The 14,619-nt window shown below is 48.7% G+C and overlaps 3 protein-coding genes and 1 long non-coding RNA gene across 5 annotated transcripts; 2 read left to right on the forward strand and 2 right to left on the reverse strand.

Annotated features, from left to right (window-relative positions):
• Positions 1-675: 675 nt before the first annotated feature.
• Positions 676-2,399, forward strand: LOC117840550 (uncharacterized). The gene has a single exon (XM_034721068.2). It carries the CDS (start codon positions 743-745, stop codon positions 2,051-2,053), a length of 1,311 nt encoding a protein of 436 aa, XP_034576959.1. The 5' UTR covers positions 676-742; the 3' UTR covers positions 2,054-2,399.
• Positions 2,400-2,520: 121 nt separating this feature from the next.
• On the reverse strand, positions 2,521-4,575 carry LOC117840551 (type III polyketide synthase A). The gene is made up of 2 exons (XM_034721069.1): positions 4,275-4,575; positions 2,521-3,759 (listed from the first exon to the last, which is right to left on the reverse strand). The coding sequence occupies exons 1-2, from the start codon at positions 4,462-4,464 to the stop codon at positions 2,786-2,788; spliced, it is 1,164 nt and encodes a 387-aa protein (XP_034576960.1). The 5' UTR covers positions 4,465-4,575; the 3' UTR covers positions 2,521-2,785.
• A 1,509-nt stretch (positions 4,576-6,084) lies between these two features.
• LOC117835135 (uncharacterized) lies at positions 6,085-7,478 on the reverse strand. Its single transcript, XR_004635931.2, has 2 exons — positions 7,042-7,478; positions 6,085-6,490 (listed from the first exon to the last, which is right to left on the reverse strand). It is a non-coding gene; the product is annotated as an uncharacterized lncRNA (long non-coding RNA).
• On the forward strand, positions 7,444-10,036 carry LOC117835134 (uncharacterized). 2 transcript variants are annotated; one of them, XM_072290638.1, is made up of 9 exons: positions 7,444-7,770; positions 7,852-7,982; positions 8,107-8,192; positions 8,286-8,380; positions 8,509-8,623; positions 8,745-8,859; positions 8,968-9,122; positions 9,222-9,347; positions 9,637-10,036. In XM_072290638.1, the coding sequence occupies exons 1-9, from the start codon at positions 7,589-7,591 to the stop codon at positions 9,886-9,888; spliced, it is 1,257 nt and encodes a 418-aa protein (XP_072146739.1). In that variant the 5' UTR covers positions 7,444-7,588; the 3' UTR covers positions 9,889-10,036. The 2 variants fall into 2 exon arrangements, with proteins under 2 accessions (XP_072146739.1, XP_034570398.1); XM_034714507.2 differs by having other exon boundaries at positions 7,455-7,770; positions 8,509-8,605.
• Positions 10,037-14,619: the final 4,583 nt, after the last annotated feature.

Genomic DNA, 14,619 nt, shown 5'->3' on the forward strand with positions numbered 1-14,619 from the left:
GGAGCTTCTTCTTCCCCTATCTTTCCTCTGTTCGAAAATTTGAGTACATCCGGGAGCCTTATTAATGATTTTCTATCCTGATCCTTTTTTCGTTGAGATCTGTGCAATCTTGTTCCTAACGTGTATTCCAAACGTATATGCATTTTTTCCTTTATCATCTGAATGGTGAAAAAATCTTTGTCGTTTGATTTGATAAGAACTTTATGCATAGATCGATATGACATACAACTCCGTCAAAAATATGAAAAGGTCAAGTTATTCATATAGGTTTGGCAACGAAATAAACGGCTATACACTGTACCTTGTGAAAATCATATTGCAGCAGCTGCAGCTTATTGAGCGGCTGCAGCTGCAGGCTCAAATAGCAGCAGTTGTGCAGTTGATGTATCAGCTATTGCAGCGCTGTCGTAACCGTTGTACCGAGCAGGCTAATAATTTTACTCAAGTCTTTACTGAGAGCGAAGGTATCTCCTAACAAAATGCAAGATGGTATTATATTTTAGTCCACATCTCTCTTTGGAAACTCGAATCAAACATTTTAAAAAGAAATACAATTACGTCATATGCAGTTTGAGGTGACCAGGAACGCAGTCTACTGAAAAATGCTGCAGTGCCGTGGGTAGCTTTGCGAGGGGCCAATCGATTCGCTGTCCCAAACCCTAACGCTTGACAGTTGACACACTGAGAAGGGGAAAAGAGGCACCCAAACCCTGCCAAACCCCGAGCCACCCGAGCCCCCAGCATGGCGTCCCTCCTCCTCCGCCGCCACGCCGCGCACCGAAGCGCCGCCGCCGCCGCCGCCTCAACCCGCCTACTCCGCGCCTTCTCCGCGCTCCCCGCCGTTGATCCCTCGGCGTCCCCCGCCGCAACCTCTACCCAGGCCGCGCCCACCTCCGCCCGCGCCTCCGTGCTCAACCTCCAGCTCGCCGTCCGCGCCGAGACCGACCCGGCACGTATCCACTCCCTCGTCGCCTCCGCGCTCTCCAGCCACGACTTCCCGCGCCTCCACACCTCGCGCCAGCTCTTCTCCCTGGCCGCCTCCCGCCTGACCCGCCTCCGCCGCCCCGACCTCGCCGCCTCGCTCCTCCACAACCTCCTCGCCTCCGCGCCGCCCTCGCCGGGCCTCCTGGCCCGCGCGCTCTCCCTCTTCCCTGGCCCCGACGACGCGCTCCGGGCCTTCTCCTCCTCACCCCCCGCCGCCCGATCCGATATCTCGCTCTCGGCGCTCCTGTCCGCGCTCCTCCGCGCCGGCCGCCTCGATGACCTCAAGTCCACCTTCGCCTCCGCGGAGTCCTCGCTCGGGGTCGCACCCGACCGCGCCTCCCACAATGTGCTCCTCCACGCCCTGGTCAAGAACTCTGAGCTCGCTGCTGCCCAGAAGCTGCTCGACGAAATGGCCAACAAGAAGTTGAAGCACCGCCCGGCCCCAGACATCATCTCCTACAACACTGTCCTCGCCGGGTACTCCGCGCAGGACGATGATGAGGGATTTAATAATCTTTTGAAGGAGATCAATGCTAGGAAGCTGGAGCCAAATGTTGTCACCTACAACTGCAGGATACAGTGGTTCGCCAAGAAAGGCGAGACAGTCAAGGGGGAGGAGCTGCTTGATGTGATGGAGTCAAAGGAGGTAGCACCGAATTATCTTACCTACAATGCTCTCGTGCAGGGGTATTGCAAGGAGGGGAATGTCGGGCTAGCGATGCGGGTGTTCAAGAGGATGAAGGTCATGAAGAGGCGCGAGGGGAGGAGTGACTTGGGTGTGTCTGCGCATTCACAGACATATGTGGTGCTGTTTAGGAGCTTGGTGGAGAAAGAGAAGCTTGATGATGCATTGTGGATCTGTAAGAGCTGCTTTGCGATGAAGGCAGCACCACCATTTGAGGCTGTTAAGGGTTTGGTTGAGGGGTTGGTGAAGGCTGGGAGGTCTGCGGAGGCTAGGGATGTTGTTGCCAAGATGGATTTACTTGTGAAAGGTGATGCTAAGCTTGCTTGGGGGAAGGTTGTTGGTGAATTGTCTCTTGAAGAAGGAGCACCAAGTTCAAATCCATGATTTGCTAGAGGCATCTTTGTTACTTCTGATTGATTTGTCTTTTGGACCTTGAACGATGATGACGACGATGAAGATAAGCTTTCATATGGGATCCAGTGTCGTCTTCGAGTTATCACTAGCTTGTTTTTTTTGAAAGGTCCATGGTTAGATCAGGATGTTATAGATGTCTCTCTAAAGCTGAATGGTAAGAGGTGCCATTCCATAATCCGTTTACTGTAAGAGTTTGCTCTATTTTTGTGTCTTCTAATAATATTTAAAATGATGTTGAAGTGGCGAGGAGACCATTATAGATGATGCATCTACCATCTGTCACTGTTTCATGTTTGTTATAATGTGTGTTTCAGTCTTTGACGTCTCATTACGCAATTGTTTTGTTTTCCTTTGAAATGATGGTTGTTGTACTGTAATCAGTTCGCTCATGTATACAATCAGTACAGAACTAATCCTGTAATTAGTACATAGCACAGTGGAACAACATGATGTATAGTGCCTTATTTCTACAAGTGTCTTAGAAGCAAACTCAAGTACCTTACATTGTTTCATAGATAAACACATAAATACAGTAAAACATTAGCAATGTACTATGTAGTGCACAGCTGCCACCCAGACATCTATGCTCTTTATGAGATGTCTCTGTATATATATACTTAGTATTTATGTGTGCCTTGTAAATCTTCCCTATGGTCCTCCCTTATGCTAGCGTGTGAAGGTCTTCTTGGAGGAATTTCAGTTTCAGTTAACACCTCGAACTAGCAATCCTTCGAAGGTGATGCCTGGGCCAAAGGCCAAGATCAACCCCCACTCTTCACTTATTGCCCCTTTCTTCAATTCATCCCTCAAATACTCCAACACATAAAAGATTGTGTTGCTACTCACATTTCCATAGTTCATCAAGGCCTTTCTACTAATCTTGAGCTTCTCCGGCTGAAGTTCAAGGCAGAACTCAAGCCTGTTCAAAATTGCTGGTCCACCAGGATGCACAGCCCAAAATACATCATTGAAATCCTTTATCCCGACCTGGTCCATGAGATTCCTGCAGAACCCTTCTATCCGACTTTCAATCTTCTCAGGCAAATCACGCCCTAGCTTGAAATTAATTCCTTCCTCTGAGATCTTGCCATCGATCACCTTGTCGGTCCCAGGTAGGAACTCCTGCGTCGAGAACTCAAGCTCCAAGAAGGGATTCTCTGCTGGTGTCATGGGTCCTGCCCCAACAATCACAGCTGATGCACCATCACCAAACAGGGCAGCACCAACAAGGTCATAAGGACGGTAATAACTTGGTGGCCTGAAGCCTAGCACAGTGGTCTCAGCAGCTGTTACTAGGACACGGCTCCCTGGGTTGTTCTCGGCAATGTCCTTGGCTGTGCGGAGGGCAGCAGCGCCACCGGAGCAGCCAAGAAAGAGGAGGGAAGTGCGCACGGTGTTTGGGCTGAGGCCAAGGCGGGCAGCCAGGTGAAGGTCGCCCCCTGGGAGACGAAGCTCACTGGATGAGATATAGACGAGGTGGGTGATGTCGGCTGCAGGGCGGCCCCAGTCGTCAAGGGCGGCACGAGCTGCGGCAGCACCAAGGTCGATCACCGCAGAGTTGCAGATGTCAAGGCGTGGCGTCAGTGTTGGGATGCCCTCCGTCTTCAGCTCTGGGTGCTCATCCAGGAGCTCCTTGGTCATGACAGTGTACCTTGTCCTCACTGTAGTCGTTTTGCCTGTAAAAGAAGATCATTGGGCAATAATCATCTGTCTGCTGGATGATGATGGAAACAATCGCATAACAGCTGAAGGCTATGTATTGTGATCTTATGCTCATAATGTAATCCAGTCAGCATCACCAGGAACATGAAACAAAATGTTAACTGAATTGGCTCATTGTAGTGATTTTCTTATAGCAAAAGAGGTTCTGAAATTTTTTGTGCATGTGCTTTTTTTCGATACTGAATGGAAAATTACGCCTCTTTCATTTTACCAGTTGCATTTTCTACTTGCAATAGATGAGTACTTGATCCGATATATTACAATTGTGTGATATTTTGACAACAGAAAGTTGTTTAGACCAAAAGATCTGTATGAGGAGAGCTAAGCTACATTTGACAACTCAAAAGTTCTCGGCATAAAGATAAATTATTTTGAAGCTACATTCGCTAACTCAAAGATTTCAGCATCAAAACTAAACGATTCTGAGAAAATAACAACTGCGCTGAAATGAAACACGAAAGCAGCTTACAAAGTCGTTCGAGCTTGGCTCTGGTGGCGGGGTCGTCGCAGGTGCTGTCCTGGAGGTAGCTCTCCACAACCTTCTCCTGCGGCAGAACTTGGCCAGGGAGGCCCTTGCCCAGGGCAAGCAGCATGGCCTTGCCCCTGGAGCCCTGCTGGCTCTTCCCATTGGCGCCCCCGCTGACGACGCTGCCGGACATCGTCACCCCCCACACTGTTTCTCTCCTCGGCCTCTCTCTTTCTCTCTCTCTCTCTGTTCCAAGTGTTCTGCTGCTGTGATCCCGTTGCGTCTGCGCGGCGAGGCCATGGCAACATCTTGGGTGCTTTAATAGGGAGGGGCAGGGGTTTGTTTGGTTTCGGTTCTGCAGGTGACGAAGAAGGCATGGGCGAAAGCGCGGTAGGTCGCAGGCCGGTCGTCTCGTTCTCCCAATTTTTTCTGGGGGAGATGGTTCATTCTTTCCGCCCCTTTCTTTGGTCTGCCCAGTATTTTCGCCCACCCAGCCGGTGTGATCTTGATTACCCTGTACGTGTGGTGCTAGGAAAATATCGTTTTGTAATGCAGAGGCAGTGAATTGTGATGCTGTTTACATGGCATGCATGTGGTGTGGTTGACGGTGAAACCTCCGGCGCTCTTTCTGTTGGCCATTTTTCTTTGATGAACTCCTGTTAAGCCGTGGGTCGCTGCAGAGAGGCAGAGGCCTCTCAGGATCACACACGGCTGAGAGGCCCGAGACCGGGAGCGTCCAGAATAGGGAAGGCGCCTCGATCATTGATGGGTGAGGAGGTACTGAGGTCACAGGACGGAACGCCACAAAAATATGGAAAGCGCTAGTTTTCAAAGTGCATTTCTCAAGCTAGTACATGAGAAAACTAGCCCTTTTCGTCCCTCGTACACGCCACACGTACAGTTTATCTTGCAGATTGCATATGCTAGGTAACGTACGGATTTTTAAGAGTTTCAAAGTGCACTGAGCAAATCGTCTCTTGCAGATTGCATATGCTAGGTAACGTACGGATTTTTAAGAGTTTCAAAGTGCACTGAGCACTGGTTTTCAAAGTCCACGTGGAGCGATTGGCTCGCAAATTGCATAGCAGTATAGCACGTCAGTCTTCATGTACTAGCTTCTTCAAAGTAGTGCTTGGTAATCCATTGTGTTGCAGGTCGCACGCACGACTTCAGTGTACGAATTTCAAAGGGCTACTCTTCAAGTGATCGACTTGCCCCCCCCCCCCCCCCCCCCCCCCCCCCCCCCCCCCCCCCCCCCGAGTCCCTGACCCAACAGCTACTACAGCAGTCAACTAGGAGGACTTGCTAATTGATTTAGGGAAGAATCAACGGATCCGATCCTACAACGCTCTCTACCCAACGGCTGCGATGGGGTTGGGGTAGTGCTTACCATAGAGCATACTCCAGTTCGATCAGATTGTTGTATGGAATTTGACAGGCGTGCAGCCTCTAGTTGCAAAATTCCTGGTTTGAACGTCAAGCTTAATTTTGCAGCCTGCAACTTTTGTGCTCTTCCCTCCAAAGTGCCTGCTGATCCGTCCTTTCGCCGCAGCCTCTCTCCCTGCGCCGCCGTCATCGTCTGCTTTCTTCCCAGCTCTGCATGCCATCAGGTGAATGGTCATCACGTGACGCTTCCATAGCAGGGCTAGCAGCAAGCAACGGCCCTTCCGGTCTTCTCCCCGATCGTACCTTTGCTTCTTTGCTTCTCAAGTCTATATGCCTCCCATCTTTAGTATTTTTCAGACAATCTGACTTTTATTTAGCACACAAAATAGAAGTACACAAAATAGCAAACAATAGTGACATTCATACATGCATGTAACGTAAAATAAAGCTTACATTTTGAATCACTGAAAGTGACATTTATAATACATCACCACTACATGGCACTTTGAGTCTCTCGAATTGATATTATAGTATAGAAAATGCTATTACTTGACAATTCACTAGTACAATTAGGCTATAAAATGTTATAGTTACTTCACAAAATACAAAATACTATAGTCAGTCCTATGCAGTCCAAAATACTACCTAACCAACTTGCACATACTAGAATAGATTGTCAACATGAATAATATCATCATCATAAATTGGAGCTGTCACGAGTTAAGTAAAATTGGCAATAATATTGTACCCTCAACGTCCATGATTGCTCCTTTATTACTGCCATCATTCTCCACTTCCTTTGGAGGTTGTACATCATCATCTTGCTTTCGTTTCTGCCAACAAAAGTATCACTAATTACCTATGAATGGCAACACCACATAGAAATTTCTATATTGCAAGTTGAGAACGTACCTTTGGTTCTTTCTTTTTCGGTTCAACAGATTTAGTTGGCTTACTACGGTTCTAAAACACTTGGTCACATTGTTTATTTTCCCTTTTCTTCTATGACCCTCATTAGAACAAATAAATCTACACGAAGTTACCTTGCTATCATAGCTGATTACATTTGCATACCTTTTCCTCACATTAAAGCCTCTACAACCCCTATATGCAACCTAAAACTTAGCCTCATCTGAATTTCTGAATCTTAAACCAACCTGAGGTGTCCCCTTCTCAAATTCTACCATTGCCTTCCACATCACTCACAGTTCCATAAATATGGCCAAAAATAAATTAGAGCGTATGATTTTCCTACCATGAAATTGAGCAAATTAACCTTCTATAGTCACAGGATCTCAGAATGATACAAATGTGAGTGTAAGGTAAATTAGTTGTTTTGTGCACATGCTTATGTCACGAGAAGGAAAAGAAGTTACTAATGTACCTGACAATAGCGTCCTGTTGGGGGCCATATCCCTCTCCTTCACGGCGACTTGGCGGGCCAACGGCAGCGAGGTGCAGAGGGCGGCACACGCCCTCCACACGCTCTCTCCTCGGAGGTGCAGAGGACGGCGCAGCGCGCGAGCCCGCGGGATAGCAGCACAGCGCACGGGGGCGCAGAGGGTGGCGCAGCGCGCGAGCTTGCGGGAGAGTAGCGTGGCGCGCGGAGGCGGCGCAACGTGCGGGAGAGCAGCGCGCCCCGCTTGCTGATGGACTCCCTGTTAAAAAAAAAGCTCGGATGGATAAGATTCTAGGCTGTAGTTGATTCACGGTAGATTTGGTAGAAGAGAAGTTACGTCGTGCCTCGACGGCACTGAATTCGCGTCCGTGCGCACGGCAGCGGGCGTAGGCGCGTAGCACACTGCTAGCTTAGCTTTAGCTTGGCTCAGCTGTGCTGACCTCACCTTATCCGGACACTCTTTCTCACACGGTCACACTCACACGCGACGCCGCGAAACCGGAGCGGCTTTGCTTGGAGCTGACAGCACGCGATGGAGCGGAGGCTGTCGGCGGCGTCGAGGCGGTCCGCGCCGTCGCCCATCCAGCAGCTATCCCACCTGGCGCAGCGCGTCGGCGCCGTCAACCTCGCCGAGGGCTTCCCGGACTTCCCCGCGCCTCCCCGCGTCAAGGCCGCCGCCGCCGCCGCCATCGCCGCCGACCTCAACCAGTACAGGTCCCTTCTCCACGCCACCGACCTCCTCTCCTCTCCTCTCTTTGCAAGTAGTACAAATTACTTACTGCAGCGGTGGCGTAGGCATGTGCAGGGGATCTGCGACGTCCTCGCGGAGACGGCGAGACGGGACCACGGCCTCGACGCCGACCCGCTCACGGACTTCGTCATCTGCTGCGGGCAGTCGGAAGCGTTTGCCGCTGCTATCTTTGCAAGTAGTACAGCTAATAATGCACATTTCGTACGAGCTACTGAATTATTATGGTAGTTTCAGAGCAGATTTTTCCTTGCTGAGCCCTTGTTGATGGATATTCGATTTCCCCTTTCCTTTCCATGCAGCAATTGATCAAGGGGATGAGGTTTTGCTCTTCGACCCTGCTTACGAAACGTACGAGACGTGCATTGAACTGGCCCGAGGTGTCCCTGTAAGATGGCTCCTCTAATTCAGAATTCAGAGTTTTTTCCTCCGAGCAAGGTTGGTGATTTGGAATTCAGAAGAATCTTCAATTTGTTATTAGGTGTATGTGCCATTGGATCCACCTTCTTGGACTCTGAACGAAGATAAATTCTTGAAATCTTTTACGAGTCGAACAAAGGCGGTTGTCTTGAACAGGTGATTGATCCCCACCGGTGCTTGTTGAATTGGCTGAATGCTTGATCGATGCCGTTATCTGCATATGGAGATATATGTTTGCACAGGACATGCCGACTGATCCTAGTTCCATAATCTCACCACTGCAGCCCACATAATCCAACAGGGAAGGTCTTCAGCAAAGAGGAGTTGCTGATTATCGCCCAAGCTTGTCAGAAAATGGACTGCTTTGCAATAACAGATGAGGTAGATCTGCAACAAATAGTAAAGGCTGCTCTTTCTTCTCTTTCATTGCACGTATACTAAATATTCTTCAGCTTTGTGGACAGACTTCTGAAACAAAATTTCATCAACATGTTGCCTTAATGTGTCTGAATATTTCCAGGTTTATGAGTATATTACTTACGATGAGAACAAGCATATCTCACTGGCTTCTCTTCCAGGGATGCAAGAGAGGACCATCATCACATCCTCACTGTCTAAAACTTACAGCGTAACTGGTGAGCATGACTTGAATTTGTGGCGAAGTTTGTTTTGATGCAAGCAGCAATACAAATAGCAACCTATCATCAGGGCAATTTAATAACACTACTGTCTGGACCAACTAGGTTGGAGAATTGGATGGGCTTGTGCTCCAGCAAGCATTGCCTCAGCAATAAGGAATATCCATATCAAACTAACAGATTCAGCTCCTGCACCATTCCAAGAAGCAGCACTGACCGCGTTGACAAGCACACCGGACTTCTATTCATCCCTGAAAAAAGTGAGCCTTCACACACTAACCTCCAACGCTTACCAATCTACCACAAGTATTTCAAATCTAATTCTCTCACCATATAACTGTTATCTACTTTGGTATAAGGACTATGAGGTGAGAAGAGACTTCATCCTTCAGTTGCTGAAAGATTTTGGCTTTCACATCAGCTTCAAGCCACAAGGTTCAGTCTTTGTATTTGCTGAGCTGCCCCTGTCCTGGCAACTTTCAGATGTGAGTCCCTACTGAACCATATCTGAAGCATGAATAGGAGATGCTACTGATATCTGACAATTATAGAATTTGGAACAACTAGTTGGTGCAGGAAATTTATGTGCAAAACATGATATTCTGATACTGGTACTTTCACATGCTTCTTCTATTATTCACGATGATCTGACTGAACTTACTGGGCATTGGTAGATAATCAAGATGTATCAATGTATGTTTGCGGATAAGCTTGCATCCATATTGTCATATCGAGCAAGCACTCTAACCAGTGGCGCATTAAAACACAATGCAGATAGATTTTGTGACGAACTTGATCAACGATGCCGGTGTGGCAGCCGTGCCTGGCCATGGGTTCTTCCACGAGAATTGCGACCGTGAAAGCTACCATAACCAGTACGTCAGGTTTGCCTTCTGCAAGAGCGATGGCACACTGATGGCTGCTGCTCTCAGGATGAGGAAGCTGGCGGACAGCAAGGTGAAAACGTGGCTTACTGGCAGTGGCAGTGCCAGACAAGAAGATCAGACTGCCTCTGCCTCTCTTTGATGCGGTTCTGGTTGAATGTCCATCGTGGTGCGGTTTTTCTTGAATAGATTTCTTCTTTTTGTAGTTTTCTGGATAGAAGTTTGATGTTATGACATGCTTCTTTACGCACAATACTAGAAAAAACATAAACTAAACCTTTATTCTGACATCTTTCATCTTTCTCATGCATTCAAAATGGTTACAAGAAGGATGAACAATATGATAACATCTTGTGTGGCCGTTGTCTGTCAACATACAGGGTTTTAGAGTTCTTACACGTTCACTGTAACGAGAACACAAGAATAAGAACCTTTTGGGGGCATTCATCTCTTCTCTCGATGATAAAACTGTGACATGTCTCAGGTGAACAAGGGGGTGTTTGGATCTTTAGGATCTCCTAAAATTTATGTCACATCGAATATTCGGAGGTTAATTAGGAGGACTAAATACGAGCTAATTATAAAACTAATTACACAGATGGAGGCTAATTCACGAGACGAATCTATTAAGCCTAATTAATCCATCATTAGCACATGTTTACGGTAGCATCACATTGTCAAATCATGAACTAATTAGGCTTAATAGATTCGTCTTGTGAATTAGTCTCCATCTATGCAATTAGTTTTGTAATTAGTCTATATTTAATACTCCTAATTATTATCTAAACATTCAATGTGACAGAAATTTTAGGAGTGACTAAAGAAACAAACACCCCCTAAGAACCAGTGAGGGCACCCATCAATTGACAGTGAAACATGTCCAATTCAGATGAATTAGTTCCACTGCAGACATTCATCAGTCGATAGAAACAAAAAAAAAAAGCAAAATCAATGAATCTCAAAACTACCAAATAATAATGCTAGAGCTCATACAGCTAAAATATTGTCCACTCTTTTATAATGTTTGAATTTGCAATGCAGGTAAAGATATGACTCGTCACAAATAGAATCATATTTACCTTGACTCAAGGGCTGAGTATACATGCTCCTTTCAAACAAAGATACAACCAAAACACTGACCCCTTTCGTTCATACTGAGCAAACTCGCAACCAAAGTAAGGTAGGTTCCATGATAAGCTATATTCAGTAATCTGTGAATGCAGAGTAGCCAAGTTCTAACATGAATACATGATCCTTTCAAACGAGAAGATACAACTGCTCAGCATATGCTTAGGAAACTATAGTCAAGGTTCCATGACCACAAACACCAATGAACAGGAGTACACATTTTCTTGTAGAAATGCTCTGGTAAACTTGTTTAATGCTTCCTTCAAACAAAGGTACGAGATTTAAGAACAGTGAAAGAAAATCAAAATAGGAGTGCAACTAGTTTAGTGGGCAGACTAAACTTTCATGGCAGACAATGGGATAGAACTTTAAGTCCGGAAAGGCCTTGGTGTAGATGGTCTCAAATGCTGCTGTCCTGGGGTCATAGTAGCCCAATGACCAACCAGTGTTCAGCAAAATCCGTCCATCTGTTGGGTCAACAGCCAATGGTGCAGCGTTCTCCGCTAACTTGTCAAGCACTATATGATACTCCATTAACCAGATACCGTCATCTTTCATAATCCACTGGTCGACCGTGTTCCTGCTCTGGTCTGAATAGGAAATACAAAGTGCTCCTTGAAGCTCGAGGATGGTCATATGCCCACTACCATGGGTGCATGGTGGACCTTGCAGGACTTCAAATTCCTGTTTGTTGACATCGAATGCGACAATTTCTCATCTTGCAGAGACTGGTCCGAGAGTAGGGTCAACCATCCAGCATATCTTGCCATTGACGAAGGTCGGCGGTATGCCGGTATGCCAGCTACTGATCTAGAAGGAGGGTTTATTGGATCCCACTTGCAGCCATCCACATACTTCATTTTGCACTGCAGTTCATAATATCTTGTTTCCAGGTTCTTCTCTGTGTAGGTGACATGCACCATGATATGCTTGTCAATCTCTGTGTTGTACCCCAATCCAATGCCACCCGCAAAGAATGTACCATCATTATCATCAAATTCTATGTGCTCACAATAACCTATGGTTGGATTGCATACGAAATCCCAGTATGAGCAGCTCCCAACATTGAGGCCGTAGCAAGGCTGGGAACATACAAGATTAAGGTCCGGATATTCTTCATGTTGACCGATCCATTCCTCCAGATCCATATAGTAACCGAAGCGAGGATCCACGATGAACTTAATCTGCGGGCTCCTTTTCAAGTTTGAATGGATAACATGTGATTCGATAAAGGAATCAGTCATGAACATTCCGCACCACTCCCTGCAAACTAATCTCAGCTCCAAAACAGAACGTGTCCGGCAGCCATTTGAGGATGTCGAACCAAGCTTCAGTTGTTGGCGATGAGTAGATCATGTCCTCAATTGTGACGCCTACGGGCACGAGGCTCTCCTCTAATAGAGCAAATGCTGGTACATAGTCATCCTCACAACTTCCAACCATGGTATCGTCTGGTGTGAATAAAATCTCTGGGTCGCCACCATCAGGGTCTACTGCAAACATCTTGCAAGAACCTGTCCCGAACATGATCTTTTGTCCGCCACCTGAGTAGTACATACCAATTGGAGCGATCCAGAGCGAGTTCAGCAGCATGCTTTCCTAGTTTAGCTAGTAGCTTAATTTAGCAATTTGCAATTGAGTGATTGTACAGCCAACCTGATTGTGAGGGTCTAATTTCTTACCTTGTAATCGTCTACTTAAGCAATGCAATAAACTCTGGAAAAGCTGCCAAGTTGACAGCGCAAATTGAGTTCGGTGTGTTCGTGCGTGTTCTTGGCTGTGTGCTCGCCGGCGACGTTGTTTCTCCGGTGTGTTTCTGACAATTGGTATCAGAGCCGGTTTCCGGACTGGGATGCTGATGGGTGACGAGAAGAAGCGGCTCCTCCAGCGATGGCGTCGTGATCCAACGGGTGATTCGTGAGGTGGGCAGCGGGAGTAGCTACCCCACCTTCACCAAGACCAATTACTCCGATTGGGTGCTGCTGATGAAGGTGAAGTTGAAGGCGAGGGTGCTCTGGCACGTCGTCGAGCACGGCGGTGCCAATGCGCAGGAGGAGATGACGGCGCTCGATGCTCTCTACAGCGTGGTGCCACCAGAGATGGTGTCCTCCATCGCCGACAAGGAAATGGCAAAGGAGGCCTGGAAGACCATCTCGAAGATGCAGGTCAGCAACGACTGCATGAAGAAATCCGCCTCGGTGCAACTCCTGCGGAAGTTCAACCTAGTGACATTCAACGATGGTGAGACCATCGAAGACTTTGCGTTGCACCTGAATGGCATGGCGACGACGCTCGCCACGCTTGGCGCAGGGGTCGAGGAGGCCAAGATCGTGGAGAAGGTCATCCGTAGTGCTCCACTGCAGCTCAAGCAGATCGTTCTCGCGATCACCATGCTCCTCAATGTGTCGACCCTCACCCTCTCGGATCAGGTGGGGTGACTGAAGGTGGTGGAGGAGACCTTCGAGGAGGCTCCGGGGGCGCTGCAGCACGACAGGTGGCTCTACCTCACGGAGGAGGAGTGGGACGCCTAGCGGAAGAAGCGAGAGGCGGAGAACCACTCTAGCGGCGGCACGAGTGGTGGATCAGAACGCCGTAGAGGAGGAGGATGCAGGTGTTGCTGTGGGCAAGGAGGCCGGTCGTCAAGCTGGTCATCATCTAGTAAGCCCACTAGTGATGAGTGCAGGAAATGCGGCAAGCTGGGCCACTGGGCCGCAAATGCCCGTCGAAGCTGAAGAGGGAGCAATGCTGACCGGGTCACCGGCAGCCACCTCCTCGATAGCGGTCCCGCTGCCGCATGTTGTCTTGCCGCTACAGAGGGTGGGGCAGGCACATGGCGTTGGCGGATGTGAAGCGGCGGAGGCGAGATCCAGGTCTCAGATCGAGATCCGGGAGGAGAAGGTCTTCGCCTAGCTTGGAGAGGAGGCGGAGCACGAGGCGGAGACGTGGGTCCTGGATACCGGGGCAACCAACCATATGTCCAGGTCCAGGGACGCCTTCTCGAAGCGAGACACGACGGTGTTGGGCACCTTGCGTTTTGGTGACGATTAAGTGGTGTGGATCGAGGGCCGCATGATGGTCACGTTCGGGTGAAAGAACGGTGAGCTTCGCTCGTTCGCTTGGGTCTACTTCATCCCCCGGTTGACGACGAACATCGTAAGCATCGAGCAACTTGATGAAGTGGGGTACAAGATCAAGATCGACATCGGAGTCATGAGGATCCGGGAGACTGGAGGCTAGCTGCTGGCGAAGGTGTCGCGTGGGGCAAACCGGCTGTACATGCTCCACATCAAGATGGCACAGCCGGTGTGCCTAGCGGTGCGCGGATGCGACGACGAGGTAGCGTGGCACTGGCACGAGTGTTTTGGCCACGTCAACATGGCGGCGTTGCCGAAGCTGGCTCGGGAAGAGCTGGTTCAAGGGCTACCGGAGCTCGGCCAGGTGGAGTGGTTGTGCGAAGCTTGCCAGGTGGGCAAGTAGAGGCACACCTCCTTCCCGGTGCAAGCAGAGTACTGTGCGTGGCAACTTCTGGAGCTGGTGCACGGGGACCTATGCGGCCCCATCGCGCTTACGACGCCAAGGGGCAACAGGTACTTCCTGTTGCTGGTAGACGACCTGAGCAGGTCCGGTTTATGCCGGAAAGGTACGAAGTTGGACTAATTTGGAAACAAGCCCTATTAAAGAAGCTAAGTGACTTTCGTCACTCAAGTAGTGAGTTCGAGAGTGACCGTTAGGGCGACCACTTGTA

This window comes from Setaria viridis, chromosome 9, assembly GCF_005286985.2.
Source record: "Setaria viridis chromosome 9, Setaria_viridis_v4.0, whole genome shotgun sequence".
Taxonomy (NCBI): domain Eukaryota; kingdom Viridiplantae; phylum Streptophyta; class Magnoliopsida; order Poales; family Poaceae; genus Setaria; species Setaria viridis.

Coding starts and splice junctions, on each gene's coding strand:
- LOC117840550 (XM_034721068.2), top strand. CDS start 743: ATGGCGTCCCTCCTCCTCCGCCGCCACGCCGCGCACCGAAGCGCCGCC.
- LOC117840551 (XM_034721069.1), bottom strand. CDS start 4,464: ATGTCCGGCAGCGTCGTCAGCGGGGGCGCCAATGGGAAGAGCCAGCAG. Junction 3,760..4,274: donor AGCCAAGCTCGAACGACTTT/GTAAGCTGCTTT, acceptor CTTCTTTTACAG/GCAAAACGACTACAGTGAGG.
- LOC117835134 (XM_072290638.1), top strand. CDS start 7,589: ATGGAGCGGAGGCTGTCGGCGGCGTCGAGGCGGTCCGCGCCGTCGCCC. Junction 8,193..8,285: donor AACTGGCCCGAGGTGTCCCT/GTAAGATGGCTC, acceptor ATTTGTTATTAG/GTGTATGTGCCATTGGATCC. Junction 9,123..9,221: donor TCTATTCATCCCTGAAAAAA/GTGAGCCTTCAC, acceptor CTTTGGTATAAG/GACTATGAGGTGAGAAGAGA.